This window comes from Hippocampus zosterae, chromosome 8 (assembly GCF_025434085.1).
Source record: "Hippocampus zosterae strain Florida chromosome 8, ASM2543408v3, whole genome shotgun sequence".
Classification (NCBI taxonomy): domain Eukaryota; kingdom Metazoa; phylum Chordata; class Actinopteri; order Syngnathiformes; family Syngnathidae; genus Hippocampus; species Hippocampus zosterae.
Genome location: NC_067458.1, coordinates 18,915,563 through 18,938,688, shown reverse-complemented (window position 1 = coordinate 18,938,688; position 23,126 = coordinate 18,915,563). Strand labels below are relative to the sequence as shown.

The window sequence follows — 23,126 nt, the reverse complement described above, 5'->3', positions numbered from 1 at the left end:
CATGCATGGCGGGTTAATGGAACACTCGTCCCTTGGTTTGAGTGTCAGTGTGGACGTGTTCGTATCTGGGTGCCCTGCAACTGGCTGGCAACCGGTTCAGGGTGTCCCCCGCCTACTGCCCGAAGACTGGGATAGGCTCCAGCATGCCCCTTGACCCTTATGAGGATAAAGCGGATCGGAAAATGAATGGATGGATGGACTATTAATACATATTGATTCTCCAGGTGCACCACAATAAGTTTGAATATCATGGAAAACGTTGATTTCAGCAGTTGAATCCAATATAAAAATCCAAATTCACTACACACACAGTGAAGGAAAAAAAATCATGATTCCATTTTCAACAATGTCCATGATTATACAGCTAAAAAAATCCCAAACGAAGCATTTTTAAGAAAGTTTAAATAAAGCTAGCATGTTCTGATTTGATCAGTATCATATTTTTCCCTCAAATCAATGTTTCGTGTTTAAGTTTCACTTTTTGACTTCAACTACTGAAACACATTTTTTTGACCATTTCGCAATTCATTGAGACACACGTGTCAATTAAAAAAAACAATATTTGTCTTGACATCAAAATGTCCCTTTTCGCATTACTTTACGTACAAAAATCATCATGGGAACACGCTCTCATGCGGGCACGCACGTCACTCGCCCCGTCTTTGTCGCGCTTTATGGCGAGCGCGTTTGCTTTTCTCAGCCTCTCTCCACGTCTGTTTGCCTTTCTTTCTCCGCTCCGAGTTCATCTTTCATTCCTCACTTCCGCGTCTCGCTGCTTTCGGCGGCCAAAGAGATGATCGAATCAAATCAAATAGAAAGTCTACACTTGGCCGGGGGGGGTTGGGGGGGGGGATAAATCTCTGCCTACATCCAAAACTCTGCTTACATTAGAATACATTTGCAGGCTCCCAAGAGCATGTAGCAGCAGGTGGCGCCATACAACCTGACCTTAACCTTTTCGGTGACGGCGGTTACGACAGTGGACGGCTTCTCATGTTATCAGTTTACAGGCTACATGCAAAAAGAGAATTCTGGGAACGTTCTCAGAAGTGTAGTAGAAATATTCCATAAATATTCCTTTTTTTTGGTATCGCCACTTCAAAGGCGCTTATAAATAAAATGTATTATTATGATTATTATTACTTGTCAATGACAGAACTCGATCACCGACTTGTCTGAAACTTTCCAAAAACGTTATGTAATCGCGGACACACCTTGTAAGCGTAGCTAACAGAAGGAATCCTGTTATTGGCGAGGTTCTTCTTCTCATTCTCTTCCCCGAGCAAGATCATGTTTTGCTTTTTCACGCGGTAATTGTGTGTTCATGCGAGTGGCGTCACGATACAAAGACACTTTTCTCCTTTCAAGCGTTCCCCTCCCTTTGGCTACCGTTCAAAACCAACAAGGGTAATTTGTGGTTTCATCTTGTCGTCGATTTTATCACTATAAGCAGACAAGTGTGTTGTTTTCAAATGATCTCTCAAACGTTGCCATCGGGAGTTTGAATGTCTTCATTCAGGGTGTGGAGAAAAAGCGCGGCATCAGGCCCATGTATTCTTTTTTTTTTTTTTATTGCACGTTATAGCGCCGACTGCAACCTGTGTGTGTCGAAGTCAGGTTTGACACTAGACGGGAGACTCGGCATTCAAATTAAACTCAGGGACTGTTTGCATGACATGCAGGTACTGCGGTTTTGACTCACAACTGAATTTAGCAGCTCGGCTTTTTAATGTTCAATGCGCGAAGGGCAGTTGCTAATCCCAAATTTATTGCTATTAAATCAAATCAATGCAGCTCCTTTGCGCGCTCACATGTGCAAGCGATTAGCACCAAAAGTGCATCATGTGTTCGCTCGGGGTCCCGCAAAGAAATGCTCCATGCCTTGCCTGCTTCAAGATTCTTGGCCTCGATTCAAACAGAAGAAAATAATTACAAAAATACAGACATGAAATCAACGTTCGGGGGCCACGGTACACAACCGCACGCTTATATACCTGCATGCTTTTATCTCATGCTTAGCAGCCTTGCGACAGACACACACACACACACGCAGCAATACAAAACTGCCGGCGAGGCTGTCATTAAGGGAAACAAGAAAATCATTTGGAACTTCCACGACTAATAAACTGCAATTTTCATTAGCAAGTGCGGCAGTGTGTGCGTGCGTGCGTGCATGTGTGTGTGTGTGTGTGTGTGTTCGTCAAACAGTCAGACAGCTGTTCCTCATACTCTTTTCGTCCCAACAGGGAAATACTGCGGTTGAGAGAAAAAAAAGAAAAAGAAAAAAAGCAAACAACGGGGGCGTGTTTTGTTTTTCTTCAATCATGGCGCTAAACGTTATCGGCTTTCCTCTCGTGGGAGATGATTACATTCTGCAGCAGCAACAAAATGGAGTATTTCAAGGAGACATGTGGATTTTATTTTTTTTTTTTTTTTACAAGTTAAAATTGCTGCCCAAGTGTCTGAATAAAAAGTTTGACTTTCGTCTGCGAAAACACACAAAGGATAAAGAATCAAAGCGCATTTTGATTTCAGGCAAATGCGCAGTGTGGCTTTCGGCACCACCACAACCGAGGGCGGAGCTACGGCAACGCAAAAGCTACTCAAGCGTTGCCCACTTAGCGACTTTTCCACTTCCTCACCAAACTGCAGAACGAATCTTTTATTTTGTGAGGCAGATCCATGAACACGTCCACCCCCCTTCCCACACTATGACAATTTAGCCAAACATTTTTTTTATGCAGAAGATGCTAATCTGTGCTCACTCTCTGGCTCCTCTAACTTTTTCTGAATGTTCCAAACGGCTCGTTCACACGCATTTTTACAAATGGGTCACTAGCAGGTGGCTAACTCGGTTGTCTAAATTCACACTTGATTCAAGTCAGGCTTTCAAGTCTTTTGTTGATGTTGAGCTGGGAAACCATGCGTGTCCAAATATGGTCAATTTCCTTCTGTTTTCAAATATTCTTGGCCTATCCCCCTTGTCATCTGCTATTTTTCACATGATTAACCAACCAGAAATGTTGCAAAATCATTTTAGAGTGTTGGCTAACTCAAGCAAAATTAAAAGTAGTGATTTTAATTTGGAAACCCCCCCACCCCCCCCCCCCCCCCACCCCCCACAGTTTGATGTCCGCTTTAAATCCCGTTGAACCAGGCCGGCCTCTCATATAATCTTTCAGAGCCTCGCAAGTGACCGGAACATAAAACAGAACCCGAATGTGAGCAGCCGTCACTCACGAGTCCCTTAGCATCGGTGCAACAGAGACAGTCAGACGGACGATGTGCTGCATTCATAGGAAGTGAAGTCATTATGGAGATGAGGAATGAGGGCGGGGGGGGGGGGGGGGGGGGCAGGCGTCCTGAGGAGAAGTGATCCAGATTGTCCTAGCAGGACTGAAAGGTGGAATTTACCATTTTAATCTGAAGCACCGCGGGTAGTTTGGCACCGCTCCATCGAACGAAAAGTGATTTATAAAAGGTGGTCAAAGGGTAGCGCTAGATTCACAGCAAGGTGCACCCACGATGGCCAGATTGAAATCTTTGAGGCGCAGGCAAAAGAGACGGTGAGGGCGGGGTAAAAATTAACGTGCGGAAGAAGAAACCGATGCAGACGCTTCCATTTGAGTTCAGCGACTGTTTTTTCACTCGCCGCGCATTGTAGATGAATTGAAACATTCTGAGAGGCTTCTGGGATCACTGTGTTCTGCTGCGTGATGATAAACATGCCTCCGGGGATATGCGGGGACCTTTGGGGAGTCTCTGAAAAATAAGCCGACATACATACGTCAACACACGCTGACCACAACGTTACACCTCCACAAGATCATGAGTTGGATTTCAAAATGAGACGTGAAGTTGTGATTGACACTGCCAGAGTTGTATTCGTTCTCGCAGACAACATTAAAAAGTGGGGGGGGGGGGGGTGGGGGGGGGATCCACATCCTACACTGTGCCACCCAATAATGGCACAAAATACTCATAGATTAAATAAATTGATAGCTGTCATGTTCGATTACATATTTGATTAAAAGTCATTCACTGGTGATGGGATCTTTCAATTCATTGTTCCATCCACTTTACTGTAATTGTGGACCAAAAAGCATTTAAAATGGAGACGATCATAAACCATCAGCACCGAGCATCTCACATGTACACAATCATGAACCCGTTACATGGACGTCATTCGGTCGCTTCATGATGATTCATCTTCAACAAAACACCTTCACATGAGGCTCATCCATATTATAAGCTAGCGTACTAGCCTGACAATTAAGCTAGCACAACTTAACTAGCACTTTAGATAAACAGTATTAAAACATACAAACTCACGTTTTGGCAACTACACGCAACAATATTTGCTCGTGAAATTCGAACAGCAAAGTCGACTCCTCGGGCTATTGGTCGCTGAATCGGGAGACGAGCGGAAACACTTTCATCTATGACTGCACAAGAAGCGCATTGAAGAACAGCCAACAAAACAGGACGTCCGTTTCATGAGTAGAAATGAATGAATTCAACCAAACAACGAGACTCCATTCAATGGTACCAATGTCATATTTTATTGCTTTGCGCCGACACACCCACACAAAAAATAAAATATGAGTAAACAAGATTTTCAGCAAATCTGCGACTTAGCAACTGCTGAACCGTGAATATGCTGAGGTTCACTTTTTGCTTAACTCATCGGTAGAATCTCACATTCACATCGGATATCCACAATGACTCGACGGACTATGACATGTTAGATCCAACTTCAACATGATCCCAATTTTCAGTTTCTGGCCTCTTCTTGTGAATGTCACTTAGGGCTGTGGTCACAAACGGAATCCCTGCGAGAAAGATCCCATCAGATCTCGCCTCCTCTCCCTCCCAAGCACTTTCTAATTTTTATCTTGCCAAGAGCAACACAAGAGCCTTTTTCTTTGACTTGGTCAGGAACAGCGGACTGATGACTATGGCGCAGGGGAGTTGTTGATTAAAATGCCAGGGTGAAGCTCGGATTTTTTTTTTTTTAAGGTGACTGAGTGTGGGGTTGATCAAACAAGAGGTGTGTTGTTTGGCGAAGTGATGTCACACAGATAATCTGATTGATAAAACGCTTTTGATCCGCTTGGGGCCGGAGGCCGACATATTGGATGTGCGGGTGATGGAATCATATGAGGGGGCAGGGGAAGATGGCGGGAGGGGGGCTGATGGCAGGAGAGACAACAGGTCGAGTGTCAACAACAAGCATTGTTTGGAAGCAGGTTTGCACTTGATCTGGCTTTGCTATGTTCCGAAAAAGGGAGCATGAATACATGAGCCAGTCTTAATCTGGACAAAGAAGCACAAATTAAAAAAAAAAAAAAAAAAAAAACTAGCCAAGCTACTTTGAATTAAAAAAAAAGTCATACTTCAGTCAAGAAAAGTGGGACATTTTAGGGGGGAATTTTGAGAAAATTGTGGGGGGAGGGGTTTGGGAGGGGGGGGGGTTTGCTTGAGGAAAAAGTCAAGATTAGAAAATTGTTTAAAAAGTGGGAAATAGTAAGAAAAAGTAAGAAATTATATATTTTTTAAAAAGTGGTATTTTACTATAGGTGGAATTTTTCGTAGTGTGACTATTTTTAGTGAGATAAAAACAAGAATCGCCCCCCCCCCCAGATGAAAATAATGGCATATTTGTGGAAACTAGTGTAATCTTACAAAAATGAATTCGTAAATATTTGAGGGGAGGGGGCTGAATATTAAAATAAATAAATCAACAAAAAAATAAATAAAATGCAATCTTTCAGGGGGGGCGAAATATATCACGGGACAAAGTTCTAATGAGATTAAAATATTTTTATACAGGAAAAAAACTTCATAAATTAAAAATAATAATGCTGATTTTAAAAAGTATTCTTTTAGATTGATTTATGTGTGGTAGTGGTAAGTTTTGTATGAGCCTCACTGTAAACAAACGACTAAAAATCCCTTTCTTATACTTGGTCTAGTCTTGACTCTGTCCCGGTTCGGCCTATTTTCATTCAGGTCATTTTCTGGGGAACCACAGCGTGCTGGACATCCTCCGACAGGACGGCTACGTGATCGATCACGTGACGCCTGATGACCAGCAGCCTGTGACATTGTGAGTATGCAGTCGAATAGGGAAAAAACTGACCCATTTGGTTCTGCAAAAAGACTTAGCAATGGTAATTGAAACCCGGGGGGGGACGGAATGTGCCTGGTGTCTCTCAACGTTAACAGTAAAATGTATTGAAGTGCAGTGCAAACAATGTCCAAATGGAGATTTCAAAACTAAACAACGCTCAGGAATCCTTTGATACTTCAGCGAGTCACTCCCTCCCTTCCCTCCCGTCTCCTCGGTGGCGTGCTGCCAGCCTCGCATGGCTGTGCTCGGCAGCCACTGGTACCGTGATACAAACAATCCCGTGCACACGCGTATCGCGGAACACACAGACACACACGCCCCCCCCGGCCATTATACTGTACATACACAGTATACACATGAAGCTTCGTGTACCGGACTGTGAATATCTATTTCTATTACTGTTAAAACTGTCCACATGGATCCATCCATTTAGGCCAGGGGTGTCCAAACTTTTTGCCAAGGGGGCCAGATTTTATGTGGTAAAATGTCGGGGGGCCGACCTTGGCTGACATTCTTTACATTGAACAACAATATTGTTCAGCAAATTTTAGTAAGCCAGTCCGTTTCACATTTCCATTTTTATTTTAATTTCAACAATCTTAAGAATTTCTATTGGTTCATTTGAAACAGGTATATCACATGCAACTGCTTATTCACTTGACTTTTTCTTAAACAGAAGTCTCCTGAGTGCAAATTGATTGATTTGAAACATAAAATGTATCACCATGACTTTTCAATAGTCACAAAACCTTTGACTCGAACAACAGGGAAATGAACAAGCAATACACATATCCACAACTGCAAGGACCATTTGAAATATGACATATCAGTCAATATAAACACGGAATAATGTCTTGTTAACTCGTGAGTGATGCCCTCTAGTGTCTAAATGCTATTACTCATTTAGTGAATGCTATTACTCATTTAGCCACTAGAGGGAAGCAGTACTCTATGAAACATCACTCACCAGTCTACGAGACCTCAGTCAATGCAACACGTGTTCCATTGCGCCCAACCTGTGGGCCAGACGGCACTGATTTTATGACAGGGGCCGAGGGCCGGATGAAATTCGACCGCGGGCCGGAATTGGCCCGCGGGCCGGACTTTGGACATGCCTGATTTAGGCGATTCGAAACTCCATGGCAAATTCCAACCAGAAACAGAACTCCTACCATCTGCTGCGTACGGATGCGGGCTGACAAGTGTACTGTTGACCGTGGTCACGCGCTCACACAACCGCATAGCCGGCGAAAAAGGCACAATGCAAGGTGCCACGATGAGGCAACGGGACACGACGCATAAGAGCCGTTTACGAGTGTCGCTCTCCTCAATGGTGAGGGATGCTGTGACGGACAGGCCCAGCATCGCCGCGCTGGGTTACAGGCTGGCGGGGAAGCCAGGCCACAAACCTGGAGCTATCATCACCCCGACCGAAGCTTTTTAGCGGCCGTAAAAGTAGAAAAACAGCTTGTTGAAGACATTTCAACTTTATGACACGGGCGGGAAGGGCTGCAGGAAATCCCAGGATGAGCACCACGTAAACTCGAGTGGCTTTTCAGACACAATAGAAGGAGCGCGAGTCGACATGGCGGCAGATTATTTTTTGCATGCGTTACTGCATTATCTTGACCTTCTCGGTCTGCTATTAAATGAATCAAAGGTTGAGTGTTTTGAGGAGCTTCATGTGCAATGCGTATTGGAAAGAAGAGGAAAGAAAATAAATACAAGTAATGGCTGGAAGTCGAGACGAGTATGGCAGATTAATTCTGGGTGGTCCGCTTTGTGTCACATTCATTTCGGATTGCAAAAATAATTCCTGCGATTCAGAGGAAACTTACAGTTTGAACATCACCTGTTTCGGGATACTGGTCGATTGTTCACCATTTTCCCAGAACAAATAATGGAAATAATTGAGTTCAATAAACAAAGTTAGGTGTCTATTCAACAGTCAACCAGACAGCGAGCCAACCGGCGGCACGAGCATGGCTCCTCCCACCAGTCTGCCGACGAGTTCGGGCGAGACGGAGCTAGACGAGCCGAGTAGCATGCCTGGCATTGGCGATGAGGAGGAGGAGGAGGAGGAAGAGGAGCTGACTCACATCCTGCAGCCGGACAGCCTGAGCCAGCTGGAGGAGTTCGGACGGCACAAGCGTGGTCGAAAAGTTCACCGAGGCCATGGGAGGCCCCGCCTCTTTAGTGACCTCTGGGTTCGCTTTGGGGACGGGTGAGGATTGCACTTGCACAGTCAGTAATAGCTAATAAGTGTGCCGTGGGAATTTATCCAGTTCCACCCGACTGGTTTGAATTTTAAATTTGTTTTAGTTTGAAAAAGCATGCAGTAAACCCGTCTATTGTGGCCTAAAGGTTCGCGGTTACGCTCTTTTGCTGATGATTCGAGCCGGTTATCCTCACGAAGGTCAATCAACTCTTTTGTTGGTCTAACTCTCATTTTTATCGGGTGCAATTTCACTTTGAACCACTAGATGGTGAAACACGCATTTAGCCCGAGAAGTCCTGTATTTCAACACAACCTAATTTTTGTTGCAAATCAAATCCTGCATTTTACGCCTACAGAATGCAATGCATGTTTGCATTGTACATTGATAAAAAGAACAAATAACTTTTAGCCAAGGATTTGTGGGTATTACAGAAAGCTCATAAAATAACTTAAAAAAACAAAACACAACCTTGAATTCATTTGTCAACAGCAAACCACAAATTGCCACGTAGCCACTGTACAATAAACCCCAAATCTACTAAGCCTTTGCGTTTCCTTTCTTGCAGCACCGCCCTGCCCCCTAACGTGAGGATCATCAACGGTTATGTGACAGTAGAGCCCCTGCTGACCCGCCCAGAGGACCGCGTCACGGCTCCGCCCTCCTCCACGCCGTCCGGCCCCACCTCGGCGCAGCCGCCCTCGTGGATCCACAACACACCGTCACTGACGTGCGCGTTCGCCTGGCTGCTGTCGTACGTGCTGCTCATCTCCTGACCGCCGGGAGTGGAGATGAGCAGGGGTGCAATCTGCCATTGTGAAAAAAATAATAAAGAAAAGACTACCGCAACGCGCTCGACAGATAAGCAGGAATGGTCTGGGTGACGCTGCCAAGCCCCTCAAAAAGCTGCCAAGGCATGTGGGCTGCACATGTGGGGGTCACACAGTGAGTGGACTGCAAGGGTCCAAAGGCCTTCACACCACAGGGAAGAAAACTCACCGGAGAACTCGCCTATTTACAGTTGGTGCGGTCGCATGTGGTGACCATTACATCAGTGGATCTCAAACTAGGATCCGGGAGCCACAGTTTGGGGGTTCGCAAAATGATTTGATATCAATTGTGTTTTATTATTTTAAACAAAGTTCCTAAGGGGGACCGGTGCCAATAGAACATAAACTGGGTACTCCTGCCTCCTTTAGTTTCGAGATAGATAAACGTGCTGATATGATTGTGCCAAATTAGCACATAAAACGAAAGAGATACGAGTGACCTAACTTGAGTTCCAGATCGTAAAAAGAAGAAAAACAGAGCCTCAAGGTGGTGACTGCCACACCTGGTTGAAGTTTACAGTCAAAGTTAACATCTAACAGAGAAGTGCACCTTGTATATTACAACAACCACACAAGTGTGTCTTTAAGCCTGCTAGCTTGATACAATGTAATGAAAAGCATCAGTCACCCAATGTTGCCACGGCCTGAACGACAAGGATTTTTTTGGGGGCCAATTTTAAAATAGTACATTTTGGCAAAAAACTAAAACAAGGAAGCCAATTAATAGGTTATGTCCGACTTATTACCTCTTAAATAACAAATATTTAAACACAAAATGGGCAGCAACAATTAGACAAATAAGGTAGCTCATACATGTTTTGTTTATCATCTACAAAGAATGACGACCATAGTATAAGCGCAGTTTATTGAGAAGCTGAGATTGCTGCATGAACAATATATGTTGGAATATCGGCATTATTTGGCCCCCAGATGCCCATGGCGCATCTAGAAGGAGCAGCACACTGTCCACTGAACTGAAACCAAAAAAAGTGTTTCGTTAATTTTTTTTATTAAGGATATGACTTTGGTCCCTTTTAAAACGTTGATTTTACTGTGACATTATGACTATCTTGGAACAATATGTGCTGCATGTAAGATTAAAAGCTTTTTATCCCCCAAAATATGAATTTATATTACATTGTATTTTTCTCTAAAATAATAGCCACCTTTCATTTCTGTGCCATTTAAGAGTGTGTGTGGTAGTTACGTTTAACGGATGTTAGAATTATGAGGTGGCCTGTAGGAAAATGTCTCCCTTGTTAAAAAAAATTATTGAATGGAGACAAAAACGGCGGAGAACTACATTTAAAAATGCTGAATCATCATCATGGACTAATATGGATCTCAAGAATAGATCCTAACAACTCTGAGATAAAACGGTCAAAAAGTGTCGCGGTGGCGAGGCGCTCAAGACTTGTGTAAATTGTGCATTTTGTCCATAAATAAATATTGTATATTTATTATTAATGAAATAAAAAGAGTATATTTTCTTGCTTTTTTTAACAAATAAACTTCATAGGAAATAAAGTATTCATCAAAGCGGATCATGTGACCAGAGTTTTCTTTTGCTTTTCATCCTTGTGTTGTTGGAGACCAGTTGATTTTGGTGGTGTACTTTGTGGTGTACAAAATGTCTTACATAACTGCTGAGATGTGCAAAAAAAAAAAAGAAAAAAATGGTAGTGTTTATATATTCTCCGAGTAACAATTTAAGTTCATCCTTGAGATATCCTAGACAGTTTGTGCCATTCAGTCTTTTTGACTATGGTGAATAAATATAGGTCACATACATACATATATCTGAAATGCCATATTTATTCCACGAATGTTCTCTAAAATGCTGTTACAGCGACCGGAGTGCCATACAAAAATAAAGTTAACTTCTCGATTACAATTTGGACTGCGAACGTTCAACTTGCAAGTGTCCGCCAGATGGCGCTGTTTCCACGCATTTAAGGCTTGCAGCAAATTTCTCACCTTTGACTGCCCGTGCCAAGAAGCGTTTTGTGCATTGCTACTGAAATGAGTGAGTGGGTCACAATTGCAATTAAAAATTTTCCTTAAAGGTCAAATAAAGAGTTGAAAAGGAATTTATATAGCTATGGTTGGATTTTAATATAAGGAAAAAAAGTCCTGTCATGAAGCTTAAGGTGCATCTTTTGAAATGCACGTTGGAGTCAAACAGGGGTTTCAATTCCAATTCCTGTTTCCCTTGGAGGGCCGTGATGACTGAAACTATATGGAGGGGTCAAGAATAAAGTTCTATTCATATATTGTTTTAGTAATTGTCATGGGGGATTTCGTAACAAGAAAATGCTTACAATATGCCATTGACTGATCACATGTGAAAATTTTTAATTTTGGTACAGATTTTAGCAGGCATCATGGAAGTTGTCATCTTTGATTTGCTTTTGAGGGCTACTTGAAATGATGTGACGGGCCATATCTGGCCCCCACGCCTTGAGTTTGATACATGTGGAGAAAAAGAAAACCCACACAAGCAAAGAAGAGTACATGCAAAACAAGATTTGGATGCCAAACTTCAGCACTATGAGGCAGATGTGACAATAGTAAAAACATCGCTAGATGAATGCTTTTCAGCCATTGCTCATCAAAACTGAGCATCAGCATCGTAAATTTCAGTAGTTTTAAGAAATATTCTCAACTTTTGCAGAAGCCCAGACTGCCGTTTCCTGGCTCACAGACAAAAATGCAAATATAGCAAGTTGCCTTTTGGATTGGAAATAAATCAAACAATCGCTAATTGATGTCAACAATACCTACAATCAAAAGTGTCTAAAAAACAACAACAAAAATGTTTCAAAGCAAATTAAAACACATATTTGACATTTCACCGTTTGAAATCGAGGCCTGGCGCGAGTTTGAATCGGTTCGGAGGCTGCACTTTGTATTTTCGACACTGGGGGGCGCCATTGCGACACGACAATTTCAGCTCCTTTTGGAGACGGGAAACAGCGTTGTGTTTTTCATGCTTGCCAATATTTTGTTGAAGGTGAAATGCAAGTTTTACTGAACTGTACAGTATTTCTTTGAGCTGTGTTTACATTGTTACATCAATCATTTAGCTAGTGAAAAGAGAATATAGCTCCATATTTATTTTTGCGGTTGCATTGGGTCAAATATTTTCACCACTCCTGTGTAATGAAATAACACTGAAGTATTAGAAACAAGTTAAAGATATTATGCCATTGGAACCACAATTCTAAGCCTCAATCACAGCAAGATTATCTTTTCATTTGAAGGAGCTCATAAAATCGTGGCTGCTCTTAAATGTTAGTTGAGTTTGTGTCCAACTGTGAGTCTGACAAAATGTAAACTATAAGAGATAATATTTATGATCATTTTGAACCAATTAACTAAAGAGTAGGATTATGTGGGCAATCATGAAGTCTGCCTAGCAACAAGACCGTTTTAGCATTCATATGCAGATTCTGAAGAATTTGTATGTTATATGTCGTTTGGGGACAACTGGGCCGAATCAGTTCGAAATAAATATACAGAGTATATATAATGTTAAGAAATCTAAAGCTAAAAGTGATGTTTTTAATGCAATTTTAATTCTGATATTTTCAAATGCACTGCCTGAGGACAAAAGACTCAAAACACTGCATGGTCAACAGCAAGAGATGACTTTCTGTGTCTCGAAAACTATTCTTGGCGCTGATTTTAAAAATGTCTTTACTTTTTCTTTCTGCCATATCAGTCCTATGAGATATTTTCGGGGAGTTTTCTTGTATTTTAAGTTTGACCTATGAAAGCGTGCCCAATAAGTATTATAGCATGCAATGTAATTTATAGCCGTGTGGCATTCCAGAAAATAATTTCAGCCATTTGTAAACTTAACCATCCATTCATAAATATATTACATATTATTGTTATTATGAAAAAAGTGGGAGCAAATTAATCAGGGCAAAAAAATACATAAAGAAAGTTTAGTATTATCTCTGGAATTTAAAGAATTTAGGCAAAAATTGTTGACCAGTGACATGAAAGTATGTTGTCATTTTTTTTATTAAGATCTCAAATTGTAGTTATTCACATTCCTAAGTGGAAAAAGTTTGACTTCATTTTTGACTTCTTAGATTTAACCCCCCAACCCTAAAAAAAAGTTCACTTTGAAATTCCTCATTCCTGTTCAAAATGGTTAATCGTCAAAAGATGATGAAAAAAACAAAGAACCTTCGTTGAGGCACTTGTCATACCATAAGCTCATGACTGCTTTTAGAATGAGATGAAACCGCTTTTGCTTTTCTAATAATAATAATAATAATGTAAATTTCCCCATTGTGGGATGAATAAAGGATATCTTATCTTAATGGCAAGACAGTTCAGTTAGTTTAATAATAATAATAAAACAGTATATTGTGAAATGATAAGACAAAATAGAAACAAAGTGTAAATCATGAATCTGGATATTATTGTGACCTCCAGGAATTCAACAGCCTTAAATGACGTTGTTTCCATTTGACTGGAACTACCTCCTTCATGTTCATTTGGCGGCGGGAGTAAGCAGAGAGGGGGAAAATAATTGAATTAATCTGCACATTGAGCGGTGGAGGTTTTTTCTTTTCCTTTTTTTTTTTTCCCCTTCCCCGGACAAACAGCTTTTCCGCCCCATAAGCCGAGACGGGACAATATTTGCCTTCGCTACAATACCATTTTCCCTGAGCTTTGGAACTGTTGTTTGAGCGGCTGGAGGCCTTGACAGGCTGCTCTCGAGCTTTGACCCTCACTCTGCTGGGGACGCGCCGCCTGCCGCATATAAATAAAAGATTACAGTGGAAAAATCAATTTCTGGGCAAACTCATTAAAAATGCCCCTCACCCTTAAATGATTCTCATTTCCTTCCATTCAACCTGTTCGAAAAACCAACCCACTCCCTCTCCCCGCCAAACAAGTCCCGTCTTCTTCATCCGCCCTCCCTGCTGGTAATTACTTGCACAAGTCGTTTGTCGCCCTTTGATTTGCAGCGTTTCACAAATGAAGGTTACGTTTGTTTAACCGTGCTGGATTTGCCAGTCATGTTAAAGCATATAATGTGGCAGGCCCCTGGTTTCTCCTCACACCTCCCTCCTCGGTTACATCTAGGAAGCAGTGGGGTGGGGTGGGGGTGGGGACTTGGGGGCTTTGCAGGGTCCAAGGTGAAGGCTTATTTGGAAGGAGCCGCAGAGCCATTGATTTCAACAAGAGCAGGCCGAGGATGTTGTTCCAAAGCACCTCTGCTCAACCGAGTCAATCTTTGCACCCGAGTGAAGGATTATTCGTACCTCTCGTCAAAGTCTCAGTCTGCCAAATCGGTGTACATACGTGCAATATAGTCTGATTTATTTTTTTAATGAAAATACTTTAACCTTTTCAGGGACAGCGGTTACTGCAGTGGACAGCTTATCAGGTTACAGGTTGCATGGAAGCGGTTAAGGAACTCCGTAAGATGCAGTGACATGAGTGGTTCTTTGCAGAGGACAAAGAATATCGCTATATCAGCTGTCAACATATCTTTCCATCCGTTGCGTCGAAAACCACAACTTTTGTCACGTCAAGGCCGTGTTAGCACTGTTTGCTAGCATGAAGGGAAGCTGCTGCCGTTGTGAATAAACAATACGTAATTCTCTTTGTTTGGCAGAAAGATTCCCGCAACTGCCAATAAAAAGCTGAAACTTTTTTTTTTGTGGACTTGGTGACTATTTGGTGAACTGCTACTTGTTGTGGGTTAAACCATTTGAAAAATTAATCTGAGTCATGCGATTTTATACACAATCATTTTTCAAGGTACATTAATCTGTAATACGATAAACAATATTACATCTATTGTAGTTTGGGTCACATATGTTAGGCTAGCACTGTTTGAACTTTTTTTGAACGACACTCAATTTGAGGTGTTTCACTGCCGCCAATGGGCATTTTAAACGACGTATGATTGACATCTTATCCATCTCATTTAAGCAGACTACCTTACCTAATAAGTAACCTTAGGACACAACTGAATGCACTCAACTGGACATAACTTCCACTAACAACCCAGGCTAAACTTAGCTTCTCAGGCAAAGATTTTAGTCTCTCAGTTGAATTGCATTACTTCAACCTGTTATCTAGAGCAGGGGTGCCCAAACTTTTTGGATCGAAGATCTACTTTTTGATGATCAACTAACCTCACGGGATGTACCCTTACCGGCGCACGCACGCACACACACACAAATTTAAGATTTACCTGCTTTATTTTATTTTTAATTTTTTTTTTTGTGAAAATGAGACTGATTAGTGTGCAGTGTATATTAACACAAAAAATATATTACTAACATGTACAAAGACACACAAATGGTTGTTTGTTTTTTTTCTTCTCGACACTCCTCGGATCTACTTGGGACCTGTCTTAGATCTACCGGTAGATCAGGATCTACCTAATGGGCATCCCTGATCTAGAGGCCAATTACTAGCTAATAGTGAATGGTGACAAAGCAGGCGATTATCGTACAATAATGACCTCAACACAATGCTATTCTTTGCAGGGGAAAAAAAAAAGGTTGGCTTCACAATAGTGAAAGGTAGCACGAGCGTGGCCGTGCTTTCTCGATCGGCAAGGTTGATCGATCCGGGCCCCCACCCCCTTAAAAAAAGTCACATAGTCAAGGTGAGCCCCCATCGATCCAAAAGACGCTGTTCAGAGCCTTTCAAACGTGCCCCGGCGGCACTGATCTTCGGGATAACACAAGGCAGCCCAACAGGAGACGCCGTCCAACGCTTGCAACCAGACAACGTTCTCCTCCTCTTGTCGTTGTTTACAATATCTTGATTTCTATTTATTTATTTTTAGCTAAGGAAAGACGCCGCATTCTGAGTATTACTCCGCCTTTTCCCGAAATCGTTTTGGGTTCTCCATTGAGAGGCGGGCCAAGCCAACGGCGGCCATAAAAAGTCTTTTTGGGACAACAAAAAGTGCGTTGGGAGGCAAGGCAGATGACAGCGTACCCCCCACCCCACCCCCCCTTCCTCTAAGCCACGCTGTTTGGGGAGCGCCTGCTACTCAAAACTCACGCGTGTTTGTGCAGGATAAGAGATTATTCGACTCCATTGTCACGACTCCCTTGAAGATGTGCGGCTCTGCGCTTTTGTGTTGAGCCCGGTGGCCTTGCGGAGGCTCAACCGTTGTTCAGGTGCACACGTCAAAAGGCATTGAAATGCACTTGCAAAGAACAGCTCAACTTTTTCAACTGAAAGGGCAAATCGAAAATACCAAAAAAAAAAAGGTTATGGTACTTCCATTACAGATACAGTGACGGACCAAGAGAGAATTGAGTGCAGCAAACAAGAATGAAAAAAAAAAAGCCATTTGACAAGAATCCGGGCGTCGGCTGGACGCTCAATATGAGACCTTTAGAGCTGGGGTGTCAAACTCATTTTTGTCGTTGGCCACATCGCGGTTAGGGTTTCCTTCGGAGGGCCATTGTGACTGAAGTTCACAGTGTGAAGCCAAATATACGTATGGTTGATTACAAACATGCAACAAATCTAAGGAAAGACAACTTTTGAAATCGGGGACCGGTAATAATGTTAAATTCGTTTTTTAAAATCTTTTCTAATGTTAAATTTATTTTAAGAAAGGGATTGGAAGCAAAGATTGCAATAGCTCCACATTTTTAAAACTGAAGACCATATGCATTGTTATTATTCGGCAAGAAACATGACGTTTGATGCACATCATTTGCTTTGATGCCATTTATCTTTCTTTTTTTTCTTGTTTATTGAACATAAAACATATACAGTAATAATTTGACAGAAAATAAGCTAGATAAAAAAGTAAAAAGAATGAAATCAGTCTTAATTCAACACAGTTATTATGTTCAAGGGAGTAGGATGAAGTAAAAAACTAACATCCTACGACATCGCAATGCTGAATTCGATTCGTACTCCAGCCCTCGCTGATGCCGCGTGCGGCTTTCTCTCGCTTTGCTTTTTGCGTCGCGGCACGCCAGTAAACAAAAAGTGCGTCTGCTTTTTGCCAAGAAGCGCAAAGACGGAGATGAGACGAGCGCGTTTCAGGTACACGTGTTGCCATGCGCACAAATGCTAGCGTGTGCATTAAAGGCGGGTGCCGAGAGTGTTGTGGTTCACAGTTTTTTTTTTTTTCTTGCCATGATATACCTTCTTTATTATTCCGCGCAAGGGGGTACTTCACATGTGGAATGGGTTCTCTTTGATATCGACAGCAGCTTGAAGGGAGAGAGTGCACTCAAACACGGGAACAGGCGAATTTATTCTGGGAGGGACAAGCGGGGAAGGGCAGGGGGGGGCGGCACACACACACACACACACACACACACAGATAGTTGTGTACTTCCCGCGGTCGGTGCGCATAGGCGACGAACAGAGCGCTTTGATGCCACGGCGGTGACACTCCACGCGCTAATGAAATATGGTAATTGCTGCCACATGAAAGCCCTCCCGGGCGCGACTGGACAAAAAGGTATTTTTAAAAAAAAAATAGATCAATAAAACAAAACAAAAAAGAAAAAACAAATATGACTTACCCTGTGTGATGATTACTCCTTTTAATAAATACATTTTATGTTGTTCACCTGGTACAAAGCAGTGGTTAATTTGTTGATCCAGGAACATGTCGGGGGGGAGGGCAAAGGTCCTCTGATTAGGAACCCCATTGTCTCCTTTCAATAGAAGACCTCATCTGAGTAGGAGAATGGCTTGAAAAGAGAAGATGTCTCTGCGCTAGACTCTCAAGTTAGGCTGAAAGGATTCACGTCATGTCTCCTGACTGGGATTTGGATAGCGAATAGCAAATTCTGTTTTTTAGGAGGCAAGTGGCAAGTGACATTGATGAGTCAGGGAATTTCAGAAACTTATCAAGTGATGAGAGTGGATAAGAAAACATTCCTGCTGCTAATCAAGTGGTGGGGAGAAAAAAAAAGTTTACCATTGGTGTTCTTTGAAGAATCGGTTCAAGTAACATAATGACAACTATTTAAGATAAGATAAGATATCCTTTATTCGTCCCACACTGGGGAAATTTACAGCCTCCAGCAGCAAGAATGTATGTAGAAAGAAGAAAGAAGAAAGAGAAAAAAACAACAAACATCTTTCAATTAAATGCAATATGAACACAAAATGGATAAATCGCAGTACTATTTACAATTTTCCTTCACATCATTTAATTGTTATTATTATTATGATTGTTATTTTTTATTCATCAGCCTGACAGCAGTCGGTTTCACCTTCCTTCTTCTGTTCCACTGAACCGTAATAAACCCCAGAAGCTCATTTACACATTTTCACTGAAATGACACATTTTGCTTCTACCTGATACGTCGCTGAATGTGATTAGCTGAAGTAACACAACACTTAATGTCAAAAGGGAGAGCGAGGCAAGGAAGAGGGGGCGGGGGGGGGGGGGGGCGCAATGTGTTTGACCATCAGTGTTTACACTCGGCCAGACGGTAGAACACCCCCATCCATCCCAGTCACACACACACACACACACACACTTTCACCTTGCTGACCAGTCCTCCCAAGAGATGAGGCGCTAGAGGTCAGGGCGAGGGTGGAGGTCAAATGGGCCCTGATAAGTCCTACTAATGGGACAGTGTGTGTCCAGCTAACTGGGGCTAAAAGCTACGTGGACAAATACACAATGCGATTCACACACACGCGCACACACACACACACACCATTCAAGAGCGTCGTATGCATGCGTGCGCACTCTTTTAAGGTCAGAGAACGGGGTGAGAATTTTAAATGGCCGAGCAGGGGAGGCGCATGGGAGGGACATTAAATATTTTCCGAGTCATCACTGTGAGCAAATCTCCTGGCTGAGATGTACCCGGAGGAGACGTGCAGTGAGCAAGATTGGCTTCACGGTACCGGAAGGAAAGGATAGCCAGGTCTTGCCAGCTACACTTTGAGCAACCGGGCCAAATGGCAACTCGACAATTCAAGTTGCATTGGTGCTGCAACTCGTTTTGAATCGTATTGAAGGCTTGTGGACGAGGCGTCACGCAAAAAGTTCCAAGACTGTGCGTTTTCTCTTTGAATGTAGGTCAGACAATCAACCAAGAGATCCTTCGCTATTTGCGTCGTTCAGCGCGCGAGAAGAGGAGACAGTTTGTGGTTCAATAAAGTCCTTTCAAAATGTTTTGCGATAAGCGATGGTATTTTTGGGTGCGGCGAGTTTGCGATCGGTGATAAGGGTCAGTCAACCCACTTTAATCTGTTTGCTGATTTTCGAGTGCCACGTCGTCTCGTGCGGGGCTCGCTTTTGAATCGCTCCCACAGACGGACCGACGGACAACGCTGGCCAGCAGACGGACGGACGACTCGTGTCGCCTTCCCATCCTGTGCCGCCGAACACGCCCAGGTCCTGTTATCGCTCTCACTCTGATGTATCCAGGTAACTCCCAAGGCCAAATCGCTCTTAAAACCGCGACAGTCAAGGTAACGGCTAATTGCGGAATGGTCCTCGTAAAAATGGCATGTTTACCTATGACTGAGCTCCACCCTCATAAAATGCTAATCTCACGAGGCTGGAAGCAAAAGCTTTTGGGGATTAGAGTTTTTTATTGAAACAATATTTTCATAGTCTTTTGTCCTGAATGGTAGCTACCGCGTCTAAAAAAAATCAAAAAGTATAGATGCTCTGGTCGAAATGATAGCTTGGTATCACATTTCCAACTATTTTTCCTTCTAGCAAATGAGTTAAATGTATTTTAAAATTTTGAGAAAAGGGGAGAGACATTGAATTTACGAACGCATGTCTAAAAATCTACTTAAGTGACGTCGACGCTGACGGGGTGGGTTTCTTAAGCGCATTTGAAACACTCGTCTTTTGTTTGGTAGCCGATCGTCCATCATTGCCTCCACTTTTATCATATTTAACTCCTCTTTTTATCACCCCTTCTGTGTCCATATTTCTCCGAGTTTTACGACCAAACTCTGGCTCCCTCCCTCTTTTAATGTTTGATTCAGGCGATAAGAGACGACCGAGGGATGAGTCTGACGGCGGCGGTTAATGTGGTCAAAGGGCAGAGGCTGAGCGCTGTGGGAATGATGATGGGCGGCTCCGGGCGGACCGCGATGGGCCTCAAAAACGGGGGGCTTGTGGCTGCCGGCACACACACACACACACACAAATAGCCGACAAAAAGCAGCTATTGCACGTCATTATCCAGCAGCCCATCTAGATACGGATCAGGAGTTTGTATGTATCGACTGTCACATGTACTTACCCTCTGAACAGCGATAAGAGGACAGTTAACTTCTGTTTATCACAGGGGATGCATTCCAGACGCACATGCAATGCGCGATAGAGAAACCCGAACTTTTTTTTTTTTTAACAACGGTTTCAACACTCACTTTTGAACACATTGTCAACATTTGAACAAAAGAACAAATTGCAATAAAATGGAGAGAAAATCGCATGTGTGGGGATATGCACGAAGCGGGATATGTGACGTCTGGCAGGGAGTGTCGGGGCATTCTTTGAGGCCGATATTTGGCAGAATAAAATTCAGAGAACTGATTAATCAGCTGATTCATTCAAAAATATATGATGACTACAATTACTGTTTGGGGGTAACTCAACACTTACAACAATAAAGGAATGAATTACAGTTTTACAATATTTTGGTTTTGATTTTTAAACAAGGGGGAGGGAAAAAAAAATTTTAATTGGCAAATTTTGTGTGTGTGTGGGGGGGGCGGGAGACACAAAAACTATTTTTTTTTAAATGTCTGCAAAAAATAAATATTTAAACCGATCAGGCCCTTGCTAGTAAACACTCCAAAAAATGTTTACTGGCTTTGCAGCAGCCAATCACAGCCCAGGAAAATGAAAACCCTGCTCATGTGTTCCTTGTTTTGTGCATGCATTGCTCTCTTGCTTCAGTGAAAAAAATGTATATGTATAGGAACATAAAAAGCTATCAAACAAAAAATATATATTTGGTTGCACAACATGAATGGCTGCGCTTTTGTGGAACAGTCGAGTACAAATAAACAAACAAACAAACCCAAACATACTCGCAGGGATGCGGCGGCCAGCCAGCAGCTCAACTGGGCCGGCTTTGCCCTCGCTTGTCCTCCATCGCTTGTCTGATTTGGTGGCATTACAAATTCATCGTATGCGTCTTGCGGCTGATTGAAGTGATGGGCTGATTCCTCGGAGCTTCCCTGCCTGATGGAGGGTGCTATAGCAAATAGCCCAATGGGTCTGTTTAGATAACACTGACCTCTCGCAAAACGCTGCCACGTCTGCGGGGCCAGCTTTTTGAAGGGACACAATGTCATCTGAATCAAAGCACAGCAGGGTTCAATATCAGTTCAACGGAATAAATTCCATCATTCCAAAGGTGACGGAAATAGCAAAAAGAAGCGACAACGTTTATGTAAGCATTATTATTGGCTCAAAAAGTAATCGCTAGAGCCCAAGCAATTCATCGGCCGATATTAAGCCTTTTCAAAATAATAATAAATCCGCTATACATAGTGTATGTTACTAAGTACTGCAGAGTGGTACCTCTACTTATGAAATTAATTGGAAAATTTTGTAAGTAGAGACTTGTTTTCCATGTAAATGCCCTAATCCGTTCCAAGCCCTCCCTGAATTCAGACATAAATGTTTTCGAAAGCATAAAAAAAAATATGTAACAAATACATGTTACAATTAGATTATTGCACAATAAATGAGAGTTGTCCATAATGTAAAAAACAAAGAATAAAGAATAAAAATGGTCATTTAACTTTTAACTGCGTCCTCATTGTTTTACGCCCTCTTTAGTTCATGTTCTCTCTCAGAAGTGTTTTTTACCTGATGTTTTGTAAAGAACTGATCCAAGGACCTTTGCTTTTGTCGGCTTTTAACGATCCTTCCAAAATGTCCATTGCAAACATCAGTATAGTGAGCGATCGCCCGACTGGTGAACACCTTTTCTGGGTGACACAGTGTGCAAGGAAATGCGTCGTCGGTCTCTCGTTTAGTTTTTCAGGAAATGAACCAGTCAGTATAACTCCGACGTGACCGTTTTCTTTTTGTTGCTAGTTTGATTTTTATTTTAAAAGTTAAGCAACGCAAAAGAATCAGAAGCATACAAAGACTGGCCTTTCTCTGAATAAAAAGTGTTTGTCATCATCAGGATGAATTGTAAGGGGGAGGGCAGTGAGGGGTTGCGGGGGAGACAAGAGGCCAGAACCCCTGATCTGCATTCTGCCCCCGTGAGGTTACCAGGGTAACGAGTACAGTACGGCGCGGGGCGAGGCGGGCGAGCACGGGGAGGGCACTCGCCCTTTTCCTTAGAAATTGATATTCATGCTTTTGTGGAGCTGGGGGTTACAATCGTCTTGATTTGGAGGGAACATTTCAAAGACCCCCCCACCCCACTGAGTCCCCTATCGGATCTCCTCAAACGACGACGGCAGAGCAGAAAAGAAACAGCTGTATGACACAAGCTAAATACACATCATCATTTAGCGGGAAATTAAGCAGCATTTCACAGCCTGGAAAGTAAAACTCATCCTCTGTGAAAGGCAGGACGAAAACATAATTAACCCTGGCTTAAAACTATGCTCGGCTAAAAGTCGAAAATCATATTTTCACAGTCGAGTCCACATTATTGCGGCTTTTTGTTTTTCATTTTTACTTTTCCGGCGGCCAATAAGTAAGCTGAACAAATGGAAATGGGTGTTTTATATGTTGAGTTGTATTTTTGTATTTTGACTTTGCCATCCTGGTTTCCTTTTTTTTCCCCCCCTCCGCTGTCTGATGTGGATGGGGTTTTGGTTTTCTTCCGTCTATTTTTGACCACGTTTAAAAGGCTTTTTGTATGCTCCAATGTATAAAAAAAATACAAAAACAGAAAACAGTGGGGAAAAAAGCAGCGCCACGAAAGCTGGCATTAAAATGTCATATTTAACCTTTTGATGAGG

At 42.5% G+C, this 23,126-nt stretch overlaps 1 protein-coding gene and 1 long non-coding RNA gene across 2 annotated transcripts in view; one reads left to right on the top strand and one right to left on the bottom strand.

The window, feature by feature from the left end:
* The window catches only part of trabd2b (TraB domain containing 2B), a 60,392-nt gene extending 50,506 nt beyond the window's left edge, over positions 1-9,886 (top strand). The window contains exons 5-7 of the mRNA XM_052074793.1: positions 6,013-6,109; positions 8,082-8,357; positions 8,918-9,886. Of these exons, the coding sequence (XP_051930753.1) occupies positions 6,013-6,109; positions 8,082-8,357; positions 8,918-9,125 (581 nt within the window). The 3' untranslated portion in view covers positions 9,126-9,886. The remainder of the gene's footprint in view (positions 1-6,012; positions 6,110-8,081; positions 8,358-8,917) is intronic.
* The window catches only part of LOC127606494 (uncharacterized), an 85,019-nt gene continuing 65,459 nt past the window's right edge, over positions 3,567-23,126 (bottom strand). The window contains exon 3 of the long non-coding RNA XR_007963804.1: positions 3,567-3,762. This is a non-coding gene — a long non-coding RNA (uncharacterized LOC127606494). The remainder of the gene's footprint in view (positions 3,763-23,126) is intronic.